The following is a 22,191-nucleotide window of genomic DNA, read 5'->3' on the forward strand; positions in this document are numbered from 1 at the left end:
GAGTGCCAGGCAAGCACCACACCCCACAGCCCCTCTTTTCCTTATATTATCGTGTAATAAAGACAACAGCAAACAGCAAAGTTGCCACCTTCCAACCCATCTGTGATGGCTGTTTGGAACAACACTGAAAAACAAAGTATTTATTGGAATATCTGATCAATTCTGACTCACAAAGCAGAACTTCACATGGAATGTTTTGAGAATTTACAAGTGCTTTTTCCCTAAGTGGGCCCTTTGGTAATGTGTCTCCTTCAGCTCCATCCATGACTGCCACAGCAGCAGGCCAGGGATCAGAACCCACAAGCCATTAAAAAACAGCAAGTAGACCCAAAAGTAGAGCCAGCTCTCGGTGTTGAGGTTGGGGCTTCCAACAAGCCACTCGGGGAAGAAGGTCATCCAGCCACCGTAGAGTTCACACACACACAAGGTGATCTGTATGAAATGCCTGTGGGAGAACACACGACATGAAGCAGGTACAGCTTGGGACTCTGAATTACGGCACCTTTTATTTAGTCTTTACTACAGAAACGTGTGGGCTCCTGGGTGGCGCTTCTCTGATGGGCCAAGCCAGCCTAGAGAGCCAAGACACCACCCCTGCTTGCAGAAGCAGTGCCGCCCCTCCCAGCATTTAGAGTTCTAAGGACACTTGAGTGCCCTGTACTACTCTCAGGATTTAGTGAGGTCACCGCTGACCCTCAAAGAGACCTGGATATGAACTTGACCCCAGCCAGCTGCATCTGTTGTAAAGGTGACAACTGTCCTTCCTCAAAGGGCACTGCGGAGAGTAAATGGACTATGTAGATGAAGGGTCTTCATTACCTGTGGCTGACACAGGTCATGCACATATTATCAGTGCTGGAGACAACACACATGTAAATTTGCAATGTGTCCACAAATGTGGTCATGGAGCCAAAACAATGTTAAAGCAGTCAAGAAAAATCACTGCTAACTATCTGTGGAAGTGGTGGGGAAAGGGGATTAAAAGCTGGAGGACTCTCTCAAATCTGAGATTTCATGACAAAGCTTTACATCTTGAAGTCTTACATAAAGCTCCTGTCTTGCTGGTAAACACGCTTGCAACTGCATCCAAACGTGGCGCGGGCACTGGGCAGCTAATATCCCCCCCTTCCCGCTGGATGGCAGTGAACTTACCGGTAATATTTCTCCTTGACTATGGCGTAAATGAGAACCAATGCCAGAATCCCATCCAAGACAACAGTCAGAATTTCCAAAGACACAATGGTTGGGTCAAAATACAGCCATCTTCCATCAGCCTTGCCGTATTCTTTCCCTAAAGACAAAATACCTGTGTTTAGTCTCTCAGCTGGCAAACATTTTGTGTTGTTAATCTTTTAGGGAGAAGACAAACAAATGGGCTGCATCATGACAATTTCAGACAAGCCATCGGTTTATTCTGTTTATTCATGCGCGCCACCTCGTTACCCCCTCTGCTGCTCTCTTTTCTCCCCTAAATGGCCGCTTTCTACTTCCATGCCCTGTATACCTCCTAATCTCTATTTGCGGAAATGTGGTCTTGCCCATTTATTGATTGGATGATTTGGTTTTGCCGCTTAATTTGTTTGTTTGTTTGTTTTTCGAGACAGGATTTCTTTGTGTAGGCTCTCCTCATTCCTTACTGAGTAGGAATCTTTAAACTTCCTGCAATCCCATTTGCTAATACTTGCTATTATTTCCTGTGTTATTGGATTTTTGTTCAGAAAATCCTTGCCTGTGCCGATATCTTGAAGAGTTTTCCTTATATTTCTCTCTATTAGTTTAGTATTTCAGGCCTCATGTTAAGGTCCTTACTCCGTCTAGAGTTGGTTTTTATACAATGTGGAAGAGGGGCTAGTTCCACTCTTCCTCATGGACTATCCAGTCCTCACACTCTTGTTGAAAGGTTGTAATCTTTTTTCCCAATGTGTGTTTATGTCAGTTTGCCCAACATCTGGGAGCTGTGCCGTTGCATGGGTCTGTTTCTGGGTCTTCTATCCTTGTCCACTGCTCTGTGACTCGTAAGCCTTTTTATGACAGTTAATGAGAACGACCATTGTCTTACAACCCTCTCAACGCCTGTGGAGGGCAAGGACGATCTGGGGCTACTGTGCCCCTCACCCTTGACCTAAGGCACAGAGCTGCTCTACTTGTAAAATACAAGCACATCCACGTATGTGACTCTACCCTTGGCCCTCTTGGTTACAAGTTGCAGGAGTTGAAATTAGTTCAACACAGTCAAATTTTGCAAACACAATATTTAATAATGATGGTTCTAGAGCCTGGGAAGACAGTTCTGTTGCTAAAGCTCTGGCCTCAGAAGCATGTGGACCTGAATTCAATCCCCAGCACTCATGTAAAAAAATGTCAAGCAGGCGACACACACTTGCAATCTCAGCACTGGTAAAATGAAAACACGTGAAGCTTACTGACCCATCAGGCCAGCCATTAGCAATGAGTCTCATCAGTGAGCTCCAAGCCAAAGAGATACCTTGTGTGGCAGGAGGTGGATGCCATTCCTGCGGCTACCTGAGGTTGTCCTCTAACGTACACAGGCAAGCAAGCACACCTACCTCGCAGTGTATTGTGGAATATTATTTTAACTGGTCAAAGATGTGTTATATATGTTTATGCTGTAGAATATTGCTTTAACTATGTAAAGGTTGTTACATTTGTTTCTGCTGCCTTTGTTAATGATATAACGATGTGTTACATTTGGGTACCCTGCATTTGTTTAATTATGTCAGAGACATGTAGCATTTGTTTCACCTTGCCTGCCTAATTGCACCTGATTGGTCTAATAAAAAAAATGAATGGTCAATAGTTAGTCAGAAGAGGGATAGGCGAGGCTGGAAGGCAGAGAGAAAAAATAGAATTCAAGAGGAGAGGAGAAAGAGGAGCCTGGGGAGAACGAAGGGTACAGGCCTGGGGCTGCAGCCAAAAAGCCAGACAGAGACAGCAGAAAAGTACAATACACAGAAAAACAGAAAGAAAGGTAAAAATCCCTCAGGTGAAAAGAAAAATAAAGAGAAACAGATTAATAAGATCTAAGATAAGGCCGAACATTCATAACTAATAAGAAGTTTCTGTGTCATGTTTTGGGAGCTGGTTGGTGGCCCAAAGGAGAGCCTGGTGTGTTTCTTATCACAACCTAGGATCACATGGGAGATGGGCATCTGGGGCTGGGGCTGCTTTGCTATCACTAATGGAGGCGGGAATCCTGCCCACTGGGCAGGGAATCCTGGACTGTGTGAGGACTGAGAGAGCAAGCTGAGCATCGTATGCGTGCGTCCACCGCTCTCTGTTCCCGACTGTGGTTGTAAAGGGTCAAACTCCTGCAAACTCCCACCACAGTGACTTCTGGGCCACGAGGGACTGCTCCTGAGCTGTGAGCTGGGCAAACCCTTCTCCTTCAGGTAGCTTCTGTCATTTTATCACAGCGACAGGAACAGAAAGTAAGATACACATGCATGAAAAAAGGCAGGCAGGATGGCTCAGTGGGTAAAGGCTCCTGCTGCCAAGTCTCACAAGCTGTGTTCCACCCCAAGGACCCACGGTGTTCACACACACACACACACACACACACACACACACACACTAATTTAATTTTAAAAGTTAACAATCTTATGAAAACATTACATTTACTTCAAATATAAAGTTTTCAAGTGTAATTTAGATGTGGGAAATTATAAGGAAATATTTCTTAGAACACATTCTGTGGAACTGGAGAGAGCACAGTGACTGAGGGCACCTACTACTACTGCAGAGGGCCCAGGTTCCGTTCCAGCACCCATCTGGAGGCTGCCACCCCCTGTAACTGCAGTTCTAGGTGATCTGAAGCCCTCCCGCTTCTGGCTTCTGTGGGTAGCAGGCATGCATGTGGTGCACATATATACATATACATTCAGGAGAAACATTCGTGCACATAAAAACAAATAGATCTTATATAACAAAGCATATTCGTGCCTGGACATAGTGGCCCATGCCTTTAATCCCAGCATTTAGGAGGCAGAAGTGGGTAGACCTCCATGAGACCCTGTCTTCAAAATCCCATTTTGTGATTTTTGAATGTTTACTTAGTTTTACTAGAGAGAAGTTTCTGCCATTCCACCCAGGCTAGCCTTGAGCTTGCGATAGCCCACCTCTGCCTCCTGAAGACACCCGGCACACCTGCCAGCTGAAGACTGAGTGCTGAAGGCCTCAGATGATGCAGATATGTAATAAATAAATGAAGATAAAAGCAAAGTAGAATAACAACATAAAGAAAAGAAGGAAAAACAAAGATACACAGTAGACAATGCAGACTTGCAGATGCCAAACCTGAAAGCACTAAGAGATGCTGGCGCCTGGCTCACTGACTTAACCACACTTAGAACACACTGGGAAGTCAATATTAGCTGTCTAAGTGTTGGTCAGTTTACACAGAGTGTAAAGAAGATGGCAAAACTACTTTATAGCTCTATAGGGTAGGAGGAAATGTGGGATTCCCCTCTGTATGCTGTGAATACCATTGGTTAATAAAGAAACTGGCTTGGCCTGATAGGGTAGAACTTAGCTAGGTGGGGAAAACTAAACTGAATGCTTGGAGGAAGAAGGCAGTCAGGAAAAACTATGGAGCCGTAGCCATAGACAGACATGTTGAAACCTGGCCAGTAGGCCCCAAGCCTTGTGGTAAAATATAAAATAATGGAGATGGATTAGTTCTAGATGTAAGAGCTAGCTAGCAATACACTTAGGTAATTGGCCAAGCAGTGATTTAATTAATACAGTTTCTGTGTGGTTATTTCAGGAGTCTGGGCAGCCAGGGAATGAAAAGTGGCCTCCTTACAACAAGGTAGTTTGGACGCCCAAAGAGGCCAAAGGTCAGAGAGTTTGGGACTTGCTTCTAATTCATTGAAGGTCATTGTGCTTCTAACAAAGGTCCCACCTAGTTGTAAATCGGAGTTCTGCTCTTTCAAGGCCATTGTCAACAGGTCCTGCTCCTGAAATAGGGAAGTAGTTGGTTTCTACCTAAAACAAAAGTCTAAGGATCCAACTAAGTTCCAGTTCAATTATGGAAATAACTTGGGATTTCACCCAGGGAGTGGTTAGCCTACAGAGTGTTTGGTCTAGGGCATGAATCAAGGACATGAGCAAGGAATGTACCCTGCTACTTTCAATTTGTTGTACGTCAATGCAGTCTTTTGTCTTACTCCTACCTTTTGGGGCAAGGGGCAAATCAACCAGTTGGAAATTAAACACAGGCGAAATTTTAGTACTCACTGAAATTCCCTCCTAATACTATCCTACATGTTTCTGCGTTTTATTATTTTCATTTGTGTCTTCGTATTCTTTACTATATTTCTAAATCCCCACGCCTCCACTCTGGAAGAGGTATTTTTGTCAAGGCTGGCCCCCGACAAGGAGGGATTTGGAGAATTATTTAGAAGATAGGTATAGACATACAATCAAGGGCAGACTGTGGGCTGGAGAGATGGCTCAGCAGTTAAGAGTATATATATGCTTTTCCAGAAGACCTGAGTTCAGTTACCAGCATCCACACTGGGCACTCACAACTGCCTGACTCCAACTCTAAGGGAGCTGGTGCCCTCTTCTGGCCTCTGAGGACACTGCTCACATGACAAACCCACACAGACACACATGCAGAATTAAAAATAAAGTTTAAAAAGTAAATTTACATAAAATATCTGTGGAAGCACCCAGTTTAAGAACTGCAGGCCTTTTGGTGTCTTTTGTTTTATAGTGTTGTGTAGAGGCTCACACATGTTAGGTGAGCACTCAACCACTGAGCCACACCCCAGCTGTATACACTCTGTTCACTAATAGATTGCTGAGATGTAATTCACATGGCATACAATTCCAATTTTATTACGTCACAGATCTGAATAGACACAGTCTAACTGAGAATGTTGCAAACAAGAACCCTCACCCATTAGCAGTCACCCATCTTTCTGCCCACAATCTGACTCTCATCCCCTGCCCCGGGCAACCACTAATTTGCTGTCTGTCTCTACAGATTCACCTGTTCTGGACAGGACAGGACAGGTCAATGGAATCATACAATATGAGATACAGACATTCGGTTCATAGTAGCCATTCTTGCAATTAATCTCCTCAGACATTCAAATGTAAACGTTTTTAATTACTTACATAAAGATGCAATCAAGCCTTGGGAATCTGCAACGTTTCCTACTAAAGACAAGTAGACGAAAGCGCCTTCCTAGAGGGAAGAAAAGGGAGACAGGCTCTGTTTAGCCTCACCACCACAGGGCACGGCAGACACAAAGGCCCTGCATGGCAGCAGCTCCCCCTGCCCCTCTGTAAGGTGTTCAAATCTTGGTCCAAGGACTTGAGGACCGCAGCATCTCTGGAGGCTAACCAGAGATATGAGCATGACCAAAATTAATAATAAATGTTACTTTTTAATGATTGGCATTATCAAACCAGAGGTGTGTTCTTATGTAGAAAAAAAAGTGAAAATTTCATGGAGAGTGCTTGACTGTTGTACAAAATAAAAGTTAGCTTTAGATTATTCCAAAGATCTTAAATCTTCAAAAAGACTGGCAATAGTTCATTTTTTTAACCTTAAAAATGAAACACATGTCCATTTTGGTTGTTAACACAGAAGACACTGCACATGGATTAAATTCCCATCCTGGTTCTGCAAGCCTATGCAGTTACTTTCTCTGTTTTATCTGTCAGTGCTTTCTAAAACCGGAAAAGCCACTTGAGCCATTCCTACCGTGCTGGTAGAGGTGGTGTTCACTGCAGGGGACCATGGATCTTTTTCTTTACTGACCCAGTGTCTTGACCCTGTGTCACTTTGTGGTACAGTTAGAGGTGGAAGGTCCTTCCCTACCTGTCTCAAAATCACACTGTATTAGTTTGCTTCATATGTGGGCTAGGACTTACTAGTGAGAGATGTCTGTCCATCCCACAGTTTCTGACTGTCTGTCCTTCTCTGATTTTCACGTTATCTCTTGACTGTCATTCAGCCCCTTTCCCGCTCTAATCTCTGCTAACACAGGCTCGGATGCAGATCTATGCTACCTTTTCTTGACTCTCTTTCTGGGTCACCTAATTAGTAAATGTGCTTTGTCTGAGTAAATCTAAAATGCATCTTCTTGATAGGAGATTTAGACCAGGCATGGTAGGAAAAAACCTGTACACAAGTCAATGCCAGCATAGTCTACACTGTGAGTTATAGGCTAGCCAGAGATGAAAGAATAGGGGTGAGGAAGAGCATGAATGAAAGGAAGGAAGAAAGAAATGGAGAAAGAAAGGGAAAAGGAAGACTCTAAAGCGTCCAGACTGAGGACGCAGCGCAGAGGCAGATCACTTTTCTGGCGTGCACAAGAACCATCGTTCCGTTTCTACTTCCCAGGAAAACCAAGAGCAGCTGAAGGGTTTAAGATATATTTTATTTTTAATTGTATGCATGTGTCTGTCTGTGTGCATGTTAGTGCAAGTGAGAACAGGTGCCTAGGAGGTCAGAAGAGAGAGTTGGGTCCCCCGAGGTGAACATTTAGGTGGTTGCTAGGAGCCCAGTTTGAGTCCTCTGCAAGAACAGGATGCACTCTTGATCACTGCACTGGTCACCAAACCTACCCAGTTTATTTCAGTTAGCCCCCCTCTCTCTCTCTCTCTCTCTCTCTCTCTCTCTCTCTCTCTCTCACACACACACACACACACACACACACACACACACACATTACAATTCATAAACAGTAGCAAAATTACATTTATGAAGTAGCAATGAAATAATCATATGGTTGGGGTCAGCACAACATGAGGAACTGTATTAAAGGGTCTCAGCATTAGGAAGGTTGAAACCCACTGCATTAGGAGGTAGAGGCAAGAAGATCAAGACAGTAAAGCTAGCCTTAGCTTTCTGGTGAGTTCTAGGCTAGCCTGGGACACATGAGGTCTTGTCTCAAATAGAAGATTAGCAGACTGCATCAACCTGCATCCAAGGTGTGATGGTGTAGAGTACACTGGCATATCACAAAGCTGTGATAGTAAACTGTCATCTCACAGGTGTAGAGTAACTGTCATCTCACAGGTATAGAGTAACTGGCATCTCACAAAGCTGTGATAGTACACTGTCATCTCACAGGTGTAGAGGACACTGTCATCTCACAGGTGTAGAGGACAGAGGACCCTGTCATCTCACAGGTGTAGAGTAACTGTCATCTCACAGGTGTAGAGTAACTGGCGTCTCACAGGTGTAGAGTAACTGGCATCTCACAAAGCTGTGATAGTACACTGTCATCTCACAGCTGTAGAGTAACTGTCATCTCACAGATGTAGAGTACACTGTCATCTCACAGGTGTAGAGGACACTGTCATCTCACAGGTGTAGAGGACACTGTCATCTCACAGGTGTAGAGGACACTGGCATCTCACAGGTGTAGAGGACACTGGCATCTCACAGGTGTAGAGGACACTGGCATCTCACAGGTGTAGAGTAACTGTCATCTCACAGGTGTAGAGTAACTGTCATCTCACAGGTGTAGAGTAACTGGCATCTCACAAAGCTGTGATAGTACACTGTCATCTCACAGGTGTAGAGTACACTGTCATCTCACAGGTGTAGAGGACACTGTCATCTCACAGGTGTAGAGGACACTGTCATCTCACAGGTGTAGAGGACACTGGCATCTCACAGGTGTAGAGGACACTGGCATCTCACAGGTGTAGAGGACACTGGCATCTCACAGGTGTAGAGGACACTGTCATCTCACAGGTGTAGAGGACACTGTCATCTCACAGGTGTAGAGGACACTGTCATCTCACAGGTGTAGAGGACACTGGCATCTCACAGGTGTAGAGGACACTGGCATCTCACAGGTGTAGAGGACACTGGCATCTCACAGGTGTAGAGGACACTGGCATCTCACAGGTGTAGAGTACACTGTCATCTCACAAAGGTGTAGAGTAACTGGCATCTCACAGGTGTAGAGTACACTGGCATCTCACAAAGCTGTGATAGTACACTGGCATCTTACAAAGCCGTGATAGTACACTGGCATCTCACAAAGGTGTAGAGGACACTGGCATCTCACAAAGCTGTGATAGTACACTGGCATCTCACAAAGGTGTAGAGTACACTGGCATCTCACAAAGGTTTAGAGTAACTGTCATCTCACAGGTGTAGAGGACACTGGCATCTCACAAAGGTGTAGAGGACACTGGCATCTCACAAAGCTGTGATAGTACACTGGCATCTCACAAAGGTGTGGTCTCCAGGGCCAAGGGAGGAGGCACCAACTGTGAGCAACTGTGAGGTCTTTCCTCAAGGTTAACAATGAGGGCTGAGAAACTCTCTCCTTTCTCTCAGAGCAACTCTAATCTGGTAAACCTTCCCAGCAAGCACATTAGCCAGGCATCCACTACCACAGCAGCTCCCCCGAGAAGGGCTGACTTCAGAGGAAGGGGTCCCTCGGCTCACCATTTCAGGGTGTGATGGTCTGGATGGCCCAGCCTACAATGGACAGAGAATGGTGGAGTCTATGTGGAAGAGAAACCACATCTCAAACCAGGCTTGGTCCTTTTACAGCAATCCTCTGTGTGAACTGTCAATGGGTCCCATGAGGACTACCATATCCCTCAATGACCTTCCCTTTAGATATCACCTCTTTCAGATGGTATTTCTGGAAGGTTCTGTGACTTCAGCCTGGTCTGTTCTTACACTGAAAGAACTTGGAGAAACACAAACAGGTAGGCAGAGGGCCACAGCAGCAGCTACCCTAAAGTCCACAGACGCCCCAACAACACGCTGAGCAAGACACCGGAGGCAGAATCTGGACACACAAGGAGACCAGTGACTTGGGTTCTAAAGATTCCTGAGGACCCCTGACCAAGTCTGCTCTAACCACGCAGGAAGTATACCAGAAACCATCTAGTGTGATTTCCCAGGGGCCAACATTGTTAAAAAAGACCTACAGGGCTCCTGACATGAATCCACTTTGCTTGATGAACTGAAAAGCTGCTTTTTCTACCCCTTCAAGTTATTTTAGGCTCTGAAGCTTCAAATATGCAGGGACCCTTTCGTAAGCAGCACCCAAAGTTACTAGCTTCAGAAGTTTTACATCATAACACACACTCCATATCCAGCCTTTCAGATTAATAGCCAAAGTATACGGGAACTTAAAAATAACCAAAAGAGTAACAACAATTTTAACACCAAAACAAGTCAGTGAATCAATAAGCAAATGGACAAGCAAACAGCATTTCCCAAGGTTCAAAGGGCCACAAGCATGCGACAAAATCTTCAACACCTTTAGCCATCAGGGACAAGTAAATCTGAACTACATTGAGACTCTATCTTACATCAGGTGGGATACCTAGCATACAAGGAATGGGTGCTAGAGAGACATTCAGAGTGGTTAAGAGAACAGGCTGCTCTTCCAGAGGTCCTGAGTTCAAGTCCCAACAACCAGATGGCAGCCCACAGTTATCTATAATGAGACCTGATGCCCTCCTCCAAATGCAGAAAGAGCACCCATATACATAAAAATACATTTAAAAAAATCTAGCTGGGCACAATGATAGTATACACCTTTAAAATCTCAGAACCAGGCTGAACCAGGAGGATCTCTAATTCCAGGCTAACCTGAGCTACATAATGAGACCCTTTCTCAGAAATCAGGCTGACATAGCTGGGCGGTGGTGGCGCACGCCTTTAATCCCAGCACTCGGGAGGCAGAGTCAGGCGGATCTCTGTGAGTTCGAGGCCAGCCTGGTCTACAAAGGGAGTTCCAGGACAGGCTCCAAAGCTACAGAGAAACCCTGTCTCGAAAAACCAAAAAAAAAAGAAAAGAAAAGAAATCAGGCTGACAAAATGATTTATCAGGTCAAGGCACTTCCTGTCCAAGCTGGTAGACCTGTTTGAGCCTAGAACCCACATAGAGATGGAAAGAGAACCAAGGCCACAAAGTTGTTCTCAGACTTTCACAGAAGCGCCATGGTAGATACACATATACACACATGGTAATAATACTAAAAAACCCACACAGAAACCTACTACTGTAGAAACTTCCTAAAACACATACATACATAAAAAAAAATTAAATGCAGTCAATATGTAATGGAGGAGACAATACTCTAACTAGACATCAAATGGTACCACGTAAAGACCCCAGTTATAGGGATTGGCATCTTTTGATTCACTGGCCAAAGAGGACTTAAAGGCCCACCATACTCTATAGACTATTGCCAGTGCTGTTGGTTACCATCCACAACCTTATAGTAAGGCCATGTTGCAGGGAGACACTACATACTTTTGGCACAGAACATGGAGAAGTCAGGCTGGTGCTCAACTGGAAGCTTCACCACTACTGGCTAGTGTCCATAGTGTTAGAAGGTGCTGTGCACACAACCAAGTGAGAAAAGTCATTATCAGTGTTATCCAGGGATGAAACCAATGAGAAAGAACAAGAAGTTGGGTGGGTAGGGATGGAGCCTGGAGGAGATGGGAGGAGTTGGAGGATAGGGAAGAATGTTATTAAAAAATATATATATAGTGTATGAAATTCCCAAAGGGGGAAAAATAAAAATAACCAAACAAAAACATTACCCATACCAACCACTTCCTGCACAGCTTGGTCTTGTTAGCTGGACTGGGGTGATGAGAGAACGAACAAAGACAAGACACAAACACACACACACACACACACACACACACAAGCACGCCCACGCACACACATCTGGGAGTGTAGTCAATGCATTCCGTGTACTCTGTCAACACTCACACATGGACCACAGGGAGGCTAATTCCCTGAGTTTGACCCGGGGGAAGGCTTTGCCATTTTCATGGATCTGATGCACTGGGTCCTTGACATAGCTGTGTCACTAACACACATTCACTCAGGGCTTCCTCTGCTCCCCACACATGCCCAGATGGGAAATGACCAGTCATCAAAATGCTCACCCCTGCCTCAGGTTGTAGAAGGCATATTACTCTCCAATGAGGTCTGCAAAAGGTGACCAAGTTTGCTTATTTAAAAAAAAGTAAGGTTCTGAATATCAAGGTATTTGGCCAAAAAACAAAACAACAACAATAAAAGCCAAGATAGTTCCTGTTGCAAGGCTAAAACAGGAATGAGCTAACTTTGTCTAACTGAGAAGCTTGCAAAGCCACTTTAAATGGACCTTGGCAGATGAAGTTAACAAAACTCTGCCTCCTTTTTCTTTTCAGGTATTCAGACTTGTGGCTTGTAACAATGTATTTTATAGATTTCTAGGATCTGGGAGTCAAAAGAAGCCAGCGTCTTGCTACTGTGATCTAGGATTGAGTAACAATTGTACAAGAAGTGGTGCGTGCACTCATTTAGTCCTCAAAGAGATGAAAAAAGTGGCTTTACCGAGACTAAAAAACAAAAACACAAAATGAGGCCAGTTTGTATGTAAAACATCTTGGCATTTTTTGGTTTTTTTTCTTTTTTGCTTGAAAAGTATTTGAATGAAGACTCAGAAACAATGTAGCACTCTGCATTAAGAGTGGAGAACAAGGTGGAGTGGGTTAGCACACACTAACCCTGGTGACACTTATCAGTACTTTCAGATCTGTCCAAGTGTCTCAGCCTCATCACACTGGGGTTGTCATGGCAACAGCCTGCACCACCATTCAAGGGAGGACCAGCTGCTGCAGCCCCTCCCCCAGGCTTTACTGACTTTAGACATGTCTAGTGACAGCTGCCATTCTCCTATTGAAATGACACTCCTCTTTGATGGAGTCTTTCCCAGCCCCAGCAGACGGATGTCACCTGACATTACCAGTGGATAGGGACGGCTCCTTCGGAACCTTGGTGTCAGTCACACTAATTCTACTGCACCCGTGGTACTGGGCTTAGTGTTGGATTTAGGACATGGGAACCTCTGTCCTCTTAAGAGAATCCTCATTTCTGCTGAGACAGCTGTTCTCAGGCTAAGGACCAGCCGGGAAGCCTTGAGGATCACTGTGACTGGGCATGGGGATTATGCTGTCTGGTACATGAACAGGATGGAAAGGGCAGAGGGGAGTTGGTGAAGGATGCAGGCAGAGGCTGGGGAAATGTCAGGCACTCTGTGTCCTTGCAGCCCTGGTCCTGGAATCACAGATCTCCTATGGGAGTTTGTCACCAGTGCAGAATCTCAGCTAATCCCAGTGTGACTGTGTACATGGTCAAGTTTGAGAAACGCTGCTTGAAATCACAAATGGTATTTAATCCTTGTTGTTTGTTTGCTTGTTTTGAGGCAGGGTCTGAATTTGTGGTGTGCGCTAGCCTCCATCTCAAAATCCCCCTGTCTCAAACACTGAGCTTTTCAGAGTGAGCTACATGACTCCTGGGTTTGCAGCACCCTTTGAAAAGAATGATTATTTCCATGTTTTAAGGATGCTACTCAAGACTGGAGAGATAGCTCAGAGGTTAAACACACTGGCTGCTCTTCCAGAAGTCCTGAGTTCAACTCCCAGCAACTATATGATGGCTCATAATTATCTGCAATGAGATCTGGTGCCCTCCTCTGGCATGGAAGTGTACATGCAGGAGGAACATTGTATACATAATAAATACATCTTTTAAAAACGGATGCTAGTCAGCTTCAGCTGTCACAACCATCTGAAGGAGTTTCAACAGAGGAATTTCCCAGCCCAAGAGTTGTCTTGATTGATGTGGGAAAGCCCAGCTTGCCACAGGAGGCCAGCTTACTGCACCTGGTACCATCTTGCCAGGCAGGTGAAGGGGATGTACAGGAAAGCTAGCAAAGTAGCCTTCCTTCTGCCATGCCTCCTGCCTGATTTCCCTCACAGGTGGACTGTGGCCTGGAGGCAGACGGTGAAATAAACCCTTTTCTCCCCGCTGCTTCTGGTCAGAACATCACAGCAACAGCAAGCAAACTAGGAAGATGGATAAGGAAACAGAGAAGGGAGTTTCTATCCCTCTTCCTCTTCCTCATTACTGGAAGGGTTTACTGTGGGAGGGGCCTGCCTGTGCATTCCCAGCAGGCAAAGCACAGCACTGGGCTCAAGTGCACATCTGTTCTTCCTCACACCTCACATCCTTCCCTCCATCCCCAGAGCTACCAAACTGAACAGTGAACGAATACTTAATAACTGACCCTGAGCTTACCTTATTTTATTGGTTTTTTTTTTTACAGGACAGGGTCTCACTATATAGCCCTGGCTGTCCTAGAACTCACTATATAGACCAGGCTGGCCTTGAACTCACAGACATCTGCCTACCTGGGCCTCCCGAGTGTTGGGACTAAAGGTGTGTGCCACTATGCCCACCAATCCGATGTGTAAAGAGGAATCTACAGCCGGCAGGAATGGGGGAGGACAAGAAGAGTGGCCAGCTAGCAACTTGTAGACACATGACCTCACTACCCTTGGTTACAAGTGAATGCTGGGCTGGGCCTGGCAAAGAGAAGCCAGCAGAGGTCAATTTCAATTCCATATCAGAAAGACTTCTACAAATAGGGCTGCTCCAGCCCGAGAAATGGTGCTCACTAAAGCTCTCAGACAAGTAGGTGTGTCAGGAAGATCCTGGCTTCCAGGACCAATGGAACCACTAGGGACTTAAGACTGTTCCTCAGACCCAGCTGCTACCACCTTCTTTCTTCGTTACATTTATTTATTATTTATCACATTCATGACATCTTTTTGGCTGTGTGTACATGTGTACACACATGGAAGCTGGAGGACAATTTTTGGCAGTCAGTTTTCTCCTTCTAGCATGTGAGTCCTGAGGATTAAACTCAGTTCTTTAAGCTTGGGAGAAAGTGCCTTTACCAACTAAGACATCTTGCCACATCTCTGCTATCACCTTCTGTCCCTGCACCTGGTGCCCCCGGGACACATCTAAGTAGTATGTGCTGTGCTTGGCATGAGCTCATCCAGCTTCCAGTATGTCAGTTGTCTTAGTTTTCTATTGCCATGACAAAATACCATGACCAAGGCAACTTATAAAAAAATTAACTTGGGCTGGAGAGATGGCTCAGAGGTTAAGAGCATTGCCTGCTCTTCCAAAGGTCCTGAGTTCAATTCCCAGCAACCACATGGTGGCTCACAACCATCTGTAATGAAGTCTGGTGCCCTCTTCTGGCCTGCAGGCATACACACAGACAGAATATTGTATACATGAAAAAATAAATATTTTTTAAAAAAGAAAAGAATTAACTTGAGGGACCAGTGTTCTAGAAGGTTAGAGTCCATGGCAATCATGGCAGGGAACATGGCAGCAGATAGGCATGGTGCTGCAGCAGAAACTGAGGGTTTACATCTGGATCCAAATACATAAGGCAGGTTGGAGAACTAACTGGGAATAGTGTGGGCTTTGAAACCTCAAAGCCTCCAGTGACGTACCTCCTCCAACAAGGGTATATCTCCTAATCCTTCCCAAACAGTTCCACCAACTGTGGAGCAAATATTCAAACAGATGGTCCTATCAGGGCATTCTCCACAACAGCTATGGAGGACACAGGTGACTGGACCAAAGATGAAGATAGAACATACCAACCCTCGAGGAGGTTGGACGGCTGGTGGAAAGTAGTCACCTGTAAAGACTAGCTGGTAAATGACATCTTTGCCCTCTGAAATACAGTCTGAGAAAGAGAAGGAAGAAGTCATGGGACTCCAGGAAGGTGGCTCAGTGGATAAAGGCATTTGCCGCCAAGTCTGACGAGCTTGCTCCCCAGGGTTTCCATGGTAAAATAAGAGAACCAAGGCTTGCAAACTGTCCTCTGACCTCCACATGCATGCTGTGGCAAACACATATGCCCCTCCAAATAAGTAAATAAATAATAAATAAATGTAATAGCAAAAAAAGAATGGGTGGCCAGAGCCAATCAGAATGTACACACACACACACACACACACACACGCACACCAATGCTGTGGGATGTCCTTCTGTATATATGTTACTCTTATTGGTTAATGAATAAAGCTGCTTTGGCCTACTATGTCAGGACAGAATATAGCCAGGCTGGAAGAGATATAGAGAATAGGCAGAGTCTAGGAGACACCATTTAGCTGCTGCAGGAGAAAGTCGCCATGGCTGGAACCTTGCCAGTAAACCACAGCCTTGTTACAATACACAGATTAATAAAAATGGGTTAATTTAAGATATAAGAGCTAGGTAGGAATATACCTAAGCTATTGGCCAAGCAGTGCTGTATTGATATAGTTCCTGTGTGATTATTGGGTCTGGGTGGCCAGGAAATGAATTAGCAGTCTTCATTTACAAAATGGTGTACACCATCTGGGGCATGAATCCACATAAGACCTAATAAAAGCTTAAGGGAAAAAAAAAAGAGAGTTTCTAGACTCACAAAAGTGGAAGCCACGTGCAGTTTCTTGGTAGCCATATTTTTTCAGATAGGCTTTGTTTGCTGGCAGCAAGCAGAGGTGTAGCTCCTTTTAAGAGTGGGCTTCCTGACTCAGCACTAGCAGCAAAAACTGCACAGCCTCTTTAAGGGAAGGTTTCCTGATTTGTGCTGGCAGCAGGAACTCTAGCTCTTTTGGGAGGTCCTGAACTTTTGGGAGGGTTTTGAGAGCAGCATGCTACTAGTTGCTTAATGGATACATAGACCGACTGCATCCGGGGAGCCAGGGAAATGAGCACAGCTGGCAGAGGCGGTGAACAGACCTCTACCAATTTGGATGGAGTGAAGCCAGCAGCCAGGGCCATGGAGTTGGTCCTAGTCATGTCTGCTTAGCATTTAAAAAGAAAGAAAAAGGTGTTCTTTGTCAGAAAATTATTACAAGCACGTAATAAAGACAGATTCACACAAAAAACCCACCTCTGAATGGGTCACAGTGTTGGATAACTGTAATGGGCTTATGAAAGAGAAGAAAGAGTACAGGCAGTCATCGATTAAAGGAGTAAGGATAATAAAATAAATCTTAAAAGTAATAGAATAAAAAAGCCACATAAAGGTGAAAAATACACAGAGAGTCTGGATTATGCATATTATTGTGTTTTCTTTGAATTTTTTGACTGCAGAGAGACATTTGATTCTGGGGGCTACTAAGTTAAACCAACATAAAGGTATCTTGACTTCAAAATTTGGGTCTAAGAATATGCTGCTTTGGAAAAGAGGTTCTGCTTTTGTTTCTACAGAAGATGAGAACCTCTGGATTCCTTCCACGCTAATGTAGTTTAATGATGGAACAAGACCCACCCAAAGGTCTTCATGAACCTTAAAAGTACCTCGCCCAACAAACAGCAGGAGCAGTTTGGGAAAAACTATTTTTTTTGAGAAAAAATCCCAAAATGATTGTTTATAAATGTTTGTTTTCATTTAAAGGAAGTTAATTATAAGTGATTAATGGACAAGTCAATTTCAAAAAAGGGGGGGAGATATGATATAGAGATGAACACTTTCCATTGGTATGAATCTTGGTCTATTGATACAGATTTAAGGGCTATTTTGTTACACTGTATATATGTATATTTCTACTCTTATTTAAGTATTATGCTTTGACATCTCATTTAAAAATGGAATCTATAATTAAAAGTTGCAGATTAATAGGTAGTCATTCATAATAGTCAAACTTGTAGTCATGTTAGTTAGATTTTCTAGATATATTTCAGTTAGATAATCTTCATCACTTCAAAGACCTACAAAACATGGCATTAATGTTTTAAGAACTTAATACTTTTCTAGACAATGAAATGTGTCTGCTTCTGGCAGCACCAATTACTTCAGAAAGGTTGATGGGCATTGAAGAAACTTGCTATGGAATTTGCCTTCAATGTGACAAAACTAGTAATTTGGGCAAGAAACTGCTCTTGCCTAGACTGCTTGATGGTGTGCTGTATGAACTGGAGATGCAGGACCCACAGAAAAATGACTGCTGAACTTTCCAAAATACAGAATGGTACTTCAAGGTTCCTGTTTCACAGAAAAAAACTGCCAGATATTTTGCAAGACACAAAAGAAAGCAACTAATGAACTTTACCATTATAAGGCAGAAAAGATCTGCAAATTTCCTGCTTCACTGAAAAGTCTGACAGATATTATGGGCCTGTACGCTAAAGATGGATGTCCCAACATTACAGAAGAACTTTGGGTGACTGTTCAGATAGTGAGATATCTCTGTCAATTCTAGAACTTTGGAAGTTGCTTATAATGCACTTCCTGTTTACTCAGGTAATATAATATCCTTCTGGGGTCTTTGGTGGAGATAAAGACTAGTTAATTATAATTCTAGTTTTCCTTAGTTATAATAAAGGATAAATTAGATATAAAACTTTAGACTCACAAAGATATGATAGAGTATTTTCCTTATTTTGCCAAATACAAATAGACTAAAAACTGTAACTGTAATTCTTGCTCGATTTCTGTTTTGTGTAATTTTACTATTTTAAAGTTAAAAACTTCCTTTTTTTAATTAGACAGAAAAGGGGAGATGATGTAGGATGTCCTTTTGTATATGTGTTGCTTTTATTGGTTAAGGAATAAAGCTGCTTTGGCCTATGGCAGGACAGAATAGAGCCAAGCTGGAAAAGACATGAGAGAGAGTAGGTGTCTAAGAGATGCCATGTAGCTGCTGAAGGAGAAAGACGCTGCTGCCAGAACCTTTCTGATAAACTACAGCCTCTGGGACAGCAGTTCAAGCCATGCAGCCCCAAAGGCAGTTCAGCTCAAAGGTTCAAGCTATGCATCACACAGGCAGTTCACCTCAAGTGTCCAACCAGAGTGTACTGAGTAATCATGATTATCAACCTGACTGGATTCCGAAGCACCTGGAGCTGAGTGGAGCCCCCTCTGTGTGAGGGGACTGGGGTGACAGATAATGAGCGAGGCTGTTACATGGTAGGAAGGATTTGAACAGGAACACAGGTGACTATACTACAACTATACCATGTTATACCTGGGAGGTCTAAGAGGCAATGAGGGAAGCCTGAGTACTAAGGGCGAAGCTTTTGATTCTCAAGGCTCTACCTTGTAGTATCAACTCATCCCGTACTTTTGGATACCCTTACCTATCAGGCTTCATTTGCAGCCAACTGCTAACCAAAGCTAATCCAGGCAAGTAATTACAGGCCTCACTACTAATTCCTGTCCTCCCCACTGATCTCTAAAGACACTGGGCAAAAGCACTGTTAGTAACTGCAAAATGTCCATTAATGTGAGTTTATTAGGATGTGTAAGATTTGTCTTAATTTCAGAGAGATTAAAGTACCAACCAAGTGGCCTGGGCTTGTCAGTGATCACGTCCATATATGGAGAAAAGAATACCTCAGATGGGAAGAACTAGGGTAGGAGCAGGGTCATCACAAAGGAGCCCTTCCCAGCAGGCTATCAAAGGCTATTTGGGGGCATTTCCTTTATATCTGGAGAGGTGGTGGGGCGTGGTGGGGGAGGAGACAGACCATTTCTACACAGACCACATCTCCAGGTAGCGTGAATAGAGGCAAGTGCCATGTTACCTAGTCAACATAAACAGGGTTGCGGACATACAAGTATATTTTTTTGAGAATCTTTACACCTTTATATATTTCTGGAATGTTATCATCCCCTTTAAGTGGGACACGTTTGCTTGTTTGTTTTTGAGACAGGACATCATGTGCCCCAAGTTGTCCTTGAGCTGACTATGTAACCAAAGATCAATTCTTTAAACAAAGGCTTCGAGGGAAAGAACCTTGCTCCAGTCTCTGCATAAAATTACTAGGAAATTACTGGGAAAGAAGGAATTTCATCTTTGCGAACACCTGGTATTGACACATTAAACTGGAAATGCTCATTGACCTAAACCATTGCCAAACACCATGTCTTCTTTGTATTTCAAGACTATGGACTTTAACTTCACATTAGCTGGAGGGAAGGCCAGATTTTATTTTATTTTTTTTCTTGTTCAGTGTTTCTGTTTTTCTTTTTTTAAATTTATTTATTTATTAAAGGTTCTGTCTCTTCCCCGCCACCGCCTCCCATTTCCCTCCACCTCCCCCAATTAAGTCCCCCCCCCCTCAGCCCGAAAAAAGGGGGTATTTTAAGATTATATTTTTAAAAATTTGAGGGGAGTAGATTTCATTAGTACTATCTATGTATAGTCACATTGGCTATTTATAAAGTGGGGTGAGGGACCAGAGAGATGGCTCAGTGGACAGCGTCCCTTCAGCCAACTGAGGCGCAAAGTTTGAGCCGTAAAACTCAATAGTGGGAAGGACAGAAGTGACTGCAAGTTGTCTACTGCTCTCCAGATGTAATCCTGTGGCTGGTGCATGATCCCCCAACCCATCCAATTAAATAAATGAAAAAAAAAGTTATTCACTTTATTTTAGATGAATATTAAGGACACATTATGGTTAATCTGGACTGTCAACTTGATGGGATCTAGAATCACCATGGAAACAATGCCCTGTCAGGGATTGTCTATACTAGGTTAACTGAGAGGAAGAGACCCACTGTACATGTGGGTGGTACCATGCCGTCAGGGGGGTCTGACTGTGGACCCTAGGTGTGCAGCTGCCCCTGCTCTTGCCAAACCTTCCCTGCCACAGCGGACCACGGCCCCTTCACTGTGAGTCAGAGCAAACCCTTCCTTCCTAAAATTTCTCCAGCCAGGATTTTGTTGCAGCAATAACACAAGTAACTAATACAGGAACTTAATAACCTGACCATGCAGTTCTTGGGCCTTTGGAACTGGATTGTAAGAAGAATGAATAGTTTGAAACTTTGGGCTAGAAAAGCCCTAGAATGCTCTAAGCAACGTTTTATAGGCCATTCTGGCAAAAGTTTAGAAGACCAGAATACTGTGAGAAAAGATGAAAGTGGAAACCAGGCTCACGAGAGTCCAGGGATGTAGTAATAGGAGGAGCGCGCTGCGTTCCTACAGCACAGGGATGTAAGGCCTCTGAGAAGCTGACCTAGACGCCATTCAGGTTACACCCTGACACAGAATCTGATTGCTTTCTAGCTGTATCTTGAGTGCGTAAGACCGGAAATGCACACACCACAACAGATTTGTGGATGAGTGGGTAGTTGAATAAATCAAGGAAATTTTAAAACATGATCTCAGAATTACGTGAAAGTGAAAAATACCAAGCTTGTGGGATGAAATAAAAGCAGTACTAAGAGTGAAAGCTCTTAGCACCTACATTAAAAAAAATCAGAAATAGTTCGAATAAATAACTTAATGATGCACCTCAAGAATTTGAAAAAAAAAAACAGGAATAAACCAAATTCCAAAACAGGAGATTGATTGGAAGAAATAATTAAAACCGAGGGAGAAATTAATAAAATAAAAAACAAAAGAATCAATAAAAGAGAAAGCTGATTCTTTGAAAAGATTAGCAAGATTGACAAATCCCTAGCCAAAATAACCAAAAGACAGAAGACCTAAATTAATAAAATTAGAGATGAAAAGATCTCTTAACAGACATCAGAGAAATTCAGAAACTCGTAGGGACATACTTGAAAAACCTATTCTACAGAATTAGGAAAGCTACAAGAAATGGATTTCTGGATATATCTGTCACACAAAAGATAAACCAAGATGAATGGTGTTGGGAGAGGGGTGGAGGAGGTGAAATTCCTCTAGCAATTCTCAGGGGATACCTTTGATAGAAGACCAGGCAGCACCTGAGAAGAAGGGTTCGGTTTGAACCAGGAAATCAGCCTCGTTAAAGGGGGCGCCCTCTGGCCTCCCGGGACCTCAGCAGGTTCTCAAACTTCCTCCCGTGGGCGGAACCCAGGCAGTTGGCAAGGCGGTAACGCTTACCAGCACGAAGTGCACCAGGGCATCGTAACAGAGCCAGGCGAGCACCCCACGCTCCACCGCGCTCCGCCCGCGGCCCAGGCGCAGGCCCAGCGCGCACCCCACGGCCAGCAGCGCCGAGCAAAGCAGCAAGGAGGAGCCCGTCGCCATGCTCAGTGCCCACTCCTCGTTCACGGGTTCCCCAAATAGCCCAAATCTCTGCAAGCCAGGCAGCGAGACTGTCGTAGGCGGGGCTTCCCACGGACTGAGCTTCTCTGGAGATCCGTGCTCGCAGGTGGGAGGGAAGGAGGGACTTCTCGTGGGCGGGTTCCTATGGGCGGAGCTTCTCGCGAGCGGGCGGAGCTCCGCGTGGGAGGGATCCTGAGGGGTGGTGACGGGAACCCAGGGGCGGAGCTTCTCGTGGGCGGGCCTCCAAGGGGTCTGCCCACAAAGCTGGCTTGGCCAGCCTGGGCAGCTGACTGACTGGATGGTTCCTGGACCTAGGATCATGT

General features: G+C 44.3%; 1 protein-coding gene across 1 annotated transcript; it reads right to left on the reverse strand.

The window, feature by feature from the left end:
- Positions 1-81: 81 nt before the first annotated feature.
- LOC121457948 (emopamil-binding protein-like) lies at positions 82-21,975 on the reverse strand. The gene is made up of 4 exons (XM_041667042.1): positions 21,704-21,975; positions 6,145-6,214; positions 1,153-1,291; positions 82-445 (listed from the first exon to the last, which is right to left on the reverse strand). The coding sequence occupies exons 1-4, from the start codon at positions 21,848-21,850 to the stop codon at positions 205-207; spliced, it is 597 nt and encodes a 198-aa protein (XP_041522976.1). The 5' UTR covers positions 21,851-21,975; the 3' UTR covers positions 82-204.
- Between the last annotated feature and the right edge of the window lie 216 nt (positions 21,976-22,191).

This window comes from Microtus oregoni, unplaced genomic scaffold, assembly GCF_018167655.1.
Source record: "Microtus oregoni isolate MIOR12 unplaced genomic scaffold, Mior012 000001F_ref0000356, whole genome shotgun sequence".
Taxonomy (NCBI): domain Eukaryota; kingdom Metazoa; phylum Chordata; class Mammalia; order Rodentia; family Cricetidae; genus Microtus; species Microtus oregoni.